We start from the raw sequence: 6,000 nt of genomic DNA, 5'->3' as shown, positions 1-6,000 counted from the left end.
CACAGATGCAGCTGCCTTGCTCCCCTGTCTCTTCTGGCTCAATCAGCCACTCACCAGGCCCAGCCTCCCGGATGTTCCACGGATCTTCCAATCTTGGCAGCAGCTCAGGCTTCTCTGCCCCGCCCTCGTGGCTGATCTCCCACTCAGAGAAACAGGCGGGGCAGAGAAGTCTGTGCTCTGGCTCCTGATTGGGAGATCAGCCGAGGGGGTGGGAAAAACAAGCAAGCTGGGCCTGGCGAGTGGCTTGATAGGTTGAGGAGGCGGGGGAGAGGAGGAGCAGCCTTCACATACTGGGATGAACTGGGATGAACTGGTTTGTGCCCCTCTCTACTCCTCGGCAGAACTGCAAGCAACCCCACCTTCAGCACCTGGGTAAAACTGCAAATCCTGTGGATCCCTACTAGATCTTATTTTTCTTTGGCATCTCAAGAGAACCACAATGTTTGCATCTCATAATGCAAATGCAACTCCCTTTGAGCCTTAGTTAGTAGAACAGTGGTTTCTCTCTTGTTCCTTAGGAGTCATGCCAGTGAAACAAGCTCAAAGCTGATGAGACTTTGTAGCTGTGTAGAGAAATACAGTGGTGCCTCGCTTAATGACGACAATCTGTTCCAGGAAAATCGCTGTTAAGCGAAAACATTGTAAAGCGAAATAAAAAACCCCATTGAAATGCATTGAAACCCGTTCAATGCGTTCCAATGGGCTAAAAACTCACTGTCCAGCGAAGATCCTCCATATGGCAGCCATTTTCGCTGCCTATATAGCGAGGAATCCGTCCCTAAACACAGCGGAGAGCCATTTTAATTACCCGACAGCCATTTTGAAACCGCCAATCAGCTGTTAGAAAAACATGTTTTGCGAAGAATCGGTTTCCGAAGCAGGGAACCGATCTTCGCAAAGCAAAAAAATCCCATTCAGACCATCGTTTTGCAATCGCAATTGCGATCGCAAAAAGATCATTGTCAAGCGTATTCATCGTAATGCAGGGCAATCATAAAGCGAGGCACCACCGTAATCACAAAACAGGCCAATGCTTTGATAACAGCACCTGAAGACATGGTATTCCAAAGGACTGGGAAATATTTTCTAATCTTGGTAGCCCCACCAGAGAAGGAGAGGATGAGAACTAAACCCTCAACTGAGAGGCTGTAAAAACCTGGACTGGTTGAGTAAGCGGCTAACCTGTGGCAGCATCAGCTGAAACGGGGCCCAGGCGTTGGTCCCCGGAGATGCCGTAAAGGTTGAACCGGTACGTTTGGGAAGGCCTTAAATTGGAAACGGTCGCCTCCAGGGAATCTCGGTTCACAGGCTGTGTTTGTTCCTTGCCCTCGGAATCTCGGTACTGGAGTAAGAAAGAGTCAAAGTGGCCTTCGGGGACGCTCCAGGCGAGACGGACAGAGTCGCTGGTGGCCTCGAGGACGGAGAGGTCCCCGAGCAGAGGTTTGGGCGCCGTCTCCTGGGCAGCTGCTGTGGAGAAGCGGAACAAGAGACAAGGAAAACCGTCAGCAGCCCTTCGCCTTCCTTCTCTAGGGCCCGGGCAGAGGCTAAATAATAATAATAATAATAATAATAATAATAATAATAATAATAATAATAATAATAATAATAATAATAATAATAATAATAATAATAATAATAAATTTATTGTCATTGTAAGTATATACACAGTATACCCATACAACGAAATTCACAGACACCCAGAGACCAGACACATGCACACACATAACATTCCCCAAACACTCCCCACCCACTAGAAGTCCCCCACTAAAAATACAAACATCTACACCTCAGGCCAAGTAACACAGTCCAACTAATTATTCACTACTGGTGGTCTTTAAGCTCATTATTAATTGCAATTATAGCTCTAGGCTAAAAACTATTTAGAAAACGTGTGGTCCGAGTCTTAATTGTTCTATATCTTCTGCCAGACGGTAACAGTTCAAAAAAGTTATAAGCAGGATGGGAAGAGTCTCTCAGGATACTGTGTGTTTCTTAACCTTGGAGGAAAACTTCTAGGTGATGCCGACGTCAGCTCACAGAATCCGTGACTAAAAAAAAAAAAATTTAAGGAACGGTTGTTGTGGGTTTTTTGGGCTCTTTGGCCGTGTTCTGTGCTGTCCTCTGAAGATACCAGCCAAGGAGACTGGCGAAACATTAGGAAGAGCAACCTTCAGAACACGGCCAAAGAGCCCGAAAAACCCTCAACAACCATTAGATCCCGGCCGTGAAAGCCTTCGCGAATACACAATTTAAGAAACCTTGGCCTAATTCACATGTTATGTTTATGTTTTAAAGTCTAAACTCCTAGGAATACCTTGGTCCTGCTGGGCAGTGGCAAATTATCTGAAACTTAGATATATTACTATTTTATTATTGTTGTTGTTGACTACAACTGCTTGTGTTGGGGGGGGGAGGTTTCTTTCCAAAAGGAAGGAAACAAGCATACAAAACATTTTTTCTACCTCTGGTCATTGCTACAATAGGGGAAAAAAAGGATCATTAACAGAGAGCCAGTGTGATGGAATGGATAGAGGGATAGACCCAGAGCAACCTGAGTGAATCCCTGAAAATCACAGGGGGCAGAGGGTGGAGTGGAGGCCATGGGCAGGACCCCTTCTTCCATAGGTTGCCATAATCCCGGATGCCGCACGACGGGAGGGCTCATCATGACAACAAGTCGTCTTTGCCTGAGACCCCAGATCTGTCTCCTTGGACAGGGGTGCCAGATAGTCAGAGGGACCTTCCCTTTCCCATATAGTTTGGGCCAGAGCAGAAGGCACCCCCATGCCTTTTTCTTACCACCGCTTGGTCAGGATCCATCTTCCAAGGCTACTCAAAAGGGGTCTTGGGGAGCCCTCGGCCTCAGCCTGAGGGGACCCGAAATGGAGGTGCTCTTTCCTGGCCCACTCCTTGCCTGCTTAAAAGGTGCCTGCTTCTTGGGAGGAAAGTGATGACAAACCTAGACAGCATCTTAAAGAGCAGAGACATCACCTTGCCGACAAAGGTCTGCAGAGTCAAAGCTATGGTTTTTCCAGTAGCGATGTATGAGAGTGAGAGCTGGACCATAAAGAAAGCTGACTACCAAAGAATTGACGCTTTTGAACTGTGGTGCTGGAGGACTTGAGAGTCCCCTGGGCTGCAAGGAGAACAAACCTATCTACTATTTTGAAGGAAATCAACCCTGAGTGCTCACTGGTAGGACAGATCCTGAAGCTGAGGCTCCAGTAATTTGGCCATCTCATGAGAAGAGAAGACTCCTTGGAAAAGACCTTAATGTTCGGAAAGTGTGAAGGCAAGAGGAGAAGGGGGCGACAGAGGATGAGATGGATGAACAGAGTTATCAAAGCTACCAACATGAATTTGACCCATCTCTGGGAGGCAGTGGAAGATAGGAGGGCCTGGCGTGCTCTGCTCCATGGGGTCACAAAGAGTCGGACACGACTTAAACGATTAAACAAGAACAACAAAAGTTCAGAGGGAAACAGAAATCAAGGACAACTTCTCCAGAAAAGTAAATGCTGTTGCGCCGAATCCCGAAACATTGGATCCCGAAACATTCTTGGACTACAACTCCCGGAAGTCATGGCTAGCACAGCTAGTGGTGAAGGCTTCTGGGGATTTTAGTTCAAGAACATCAGGGGACCCAAGGTTGGAAACCACTGGCCGCTTAGAGTGAAGGGAGGCGCTTATCCTGGTGTCATTATCTTTTCTCCTGACCTGTGGTGACATCGGTGGTGGCAGGGCCGAGACGTTTGCGACTGGCAATGCCATAGAGGTTGAATCGGTATCTCCGGGAAGGAGCCAGACTGGGGATCGTGACCTCGCGGGCGTCCCCCTCCACGGGCAGCACTTGGGGCCTGCCTTCAGCATCCTTGTACTGGACCACGAAGGAGTCGAAGTTCCCGGATGGGACACTCCAGGACAAACGGACAGAATCGCTGGTCGTGTCGGAGGCAGAGAGTTCTCCCAAGCTGGGAGGGGCTGTCAACTTCCTATCCGCCTTTGCTGTTGAGATATGAAGGGGGAGAGGGGAAGGAACAGCAGAGTGGTTAACAGGCCAGAGTGAGATTGGGAAAATCAGAACAGAAATCATAGAAGAGTGAAGTGGGAAGGGGCCCGTAAGGCCATCAAGTCCAACCCCCTGCTCAAGGCAGGAATCTTCTCTTCCTGACCAGTCCAAGGTCCTGTTATGTCCTTTGCCTATTGTTTATGGCCGCTGTTTAAAAAATTGAGCTAGAAATGTCTCACTCAATGGTTTAGGTATCTGTTTGTGGAGCCAGAGGTTCAGAGTTCGATTCCCCACTTGTGCCTCCTGTGAGCAGAGACAGCCTGGGTGGCCTTGGGCAAGCTCACCAGTCCTAGGACTCCCTCTAGAGGAAGGGCAAGGTAAAGCACTTCTGTATATTCTCCACATGAAAAACCGTGAAAAGGGTCAGAACTGACCTGATAACACGTGATTCTTATTAATTTGTCCTTTAAAGACTTTTGATGTTGTTCATGATTATCATTTACCCTGATATCTTACCTTTCATTTGATAAATCAAAGAAAACATATTTAATTTTGGGGCAACCTGCTCAATTTGGTGGTGATTTGGGGTGGAGGGAATTAAAATTTGAATTGGATTTTTGGAAGTTTGGTTTGATTCCCCCATCTGAGACTGCGACTTCACGGGAGAGCCCAATTTGCTTTCAGATTTTTTCAGACTAGGTCCCTGCTGATTTCCACAGATGAAATCACTGTAGCCATCCACACTCAACATATCACAGGAGTCCTCAGGAGCAGAAGCAGAAAACTGTAATTATGAGGAAAAGAGCCATCTTTGCTGAGACTGGCAGTTTCCTCTAGGAACATCCCTTCCTTTCAATCTTCTTTCCCCTCCCCCCAAAAAAGTGGCATAGCGCTTATCTGGTACAGCACTAACTTTGGCAAGCATACTTTTAAAAAAAGAATAGGAAAAGTGTTCTGAGAAAGCGAGATGATAGGAAGAAAAGAAAACCTAAGACCTCCCCCCTTGTTTACCTGTATGTTGCGTAGTTGCCCTTTTTTTAACCTTCATTTTTCTCCATGACAAATGCAACACAAACTGCAGGGTAATTAGCCAACGTAGTCCCCTGTCAGATTCATTTCAATTCTTAAGAGCAGAACCACTACGTTTTATTGCTCACCTGTGACAGCTTCTGTTGAAACGGGACCGAAACGCTTGCGGCCCACTAGTCCATAGACGTTGAATTTGTATTTTCGGGATGGTACCAGCTCGGAGAGAGTAGCTTCGCGGGAATCTCCACCCACCGGCACTGACTTTGGTTTGCCGTCAGCGTCTTTATACTGGATCAGGAAGGAATCGAAGGTCCCAGTGGCCACATTCCAGGACAGGCGGGCAGAGCGGTCTGTGACTTCCAAGACTGAGATTTCGCCTAAGCTGGGCTTCTGTATTTCTGCTACTTGGGTAAAACCAAACAAGAGAGAAGAAGAAAGTGATGGCTGCTGAACTCTCAGGAAGAAGAGAAATACCTTAAAACAGGGGTCCCCAACCACCGGTCCATGGCCCAGTGCCGGTCTGTGGCCTTGGCAGGATTGGGCCACGGAAACAGATTTCCTGCCCCCCCCGCATGCATGGCCCGCCCACCCACACAGGCCTGTGGTTTGCTTAAGGGAGTAAGTCCATCTCACATTTGATCTCCCTCTTTTCCTGCTGCCTTCCACCTTTCCCAGCATTATTGTCTTTTCCAGAGAATCCTGCCTTCTCGGGATGTGCCCAAAGTAGGACAGCTTCAGCTTCAACATGTCTGTCTCCAGGGACAGTTCAGGCTTGATTTGATCTAAGATCCACTTGTTTGTCTATCTAGCAGTCCAGGGCATCTGCAGAGCTGTTTTCCAGCACCACATTCTAGCTCTTGAGTGGTCAGTTGCCAGAAGAGGTGGGGAATTCCTGCCCATCTCTAAAGCTAACCAATAAATAATCAGCAGAGCTCAAGTAGCTGCCTGCCTGCTCTTTGTGA

General features: G+C 47.7%; 1 protein-coding gene across 1 annotated transcript in view; it reads right to left on the bottom strand.

Annotated features, from left to right (window-relative positions):
* The window catches only part of TNXB (tenascin XB), a 139,380-nt gene that overhangs the window by 75,277 nt on the left and 58,103 nt on the right, over positions 1 to 6,000 (bottom strand). Inside the window, exons 9-11 of the mRNA XM_078386829.1 lie at positions 5,167 to 5,442; positions 3,718 to 4,005; positions 1,183 to 1,467 (exon numbers count right to left, since the gene is read on the bottom strand). Of these exons, the coding sequence (XP_078242955.1) occupies positions 1,183 to 1,467; positions 3,718 to 4,005; positions 5,167 to 5,442 (849 nt within the window). The remainder of the gene's footprint in view (positions 1 to 1,182; positions 1,468 to 3,717; positions 4,006 to 5,166; positions 5,443 to 6,000) is intronic.

The sequence above is a fragment of the Pogona vitticeps genome, chromosome 2 (genome assembly GCF_051106095.1).
Source record: "Pogona vitticeps strain Pit_001003342236 chromosome 2, PviZW2.1, whole genome shotgun sequence".
Lineage (NCBI taxonomy): Eukaryota > Metazoa > Chordata > Lepidosauria > Squamata > Agamidae > Pogona > Pogona vitticeps.
The sequence above is the reverse complement of the archived record's forward strand: the minus strand, read 5'-3'. Positions and strand labels throughout refer to the sequence as shown.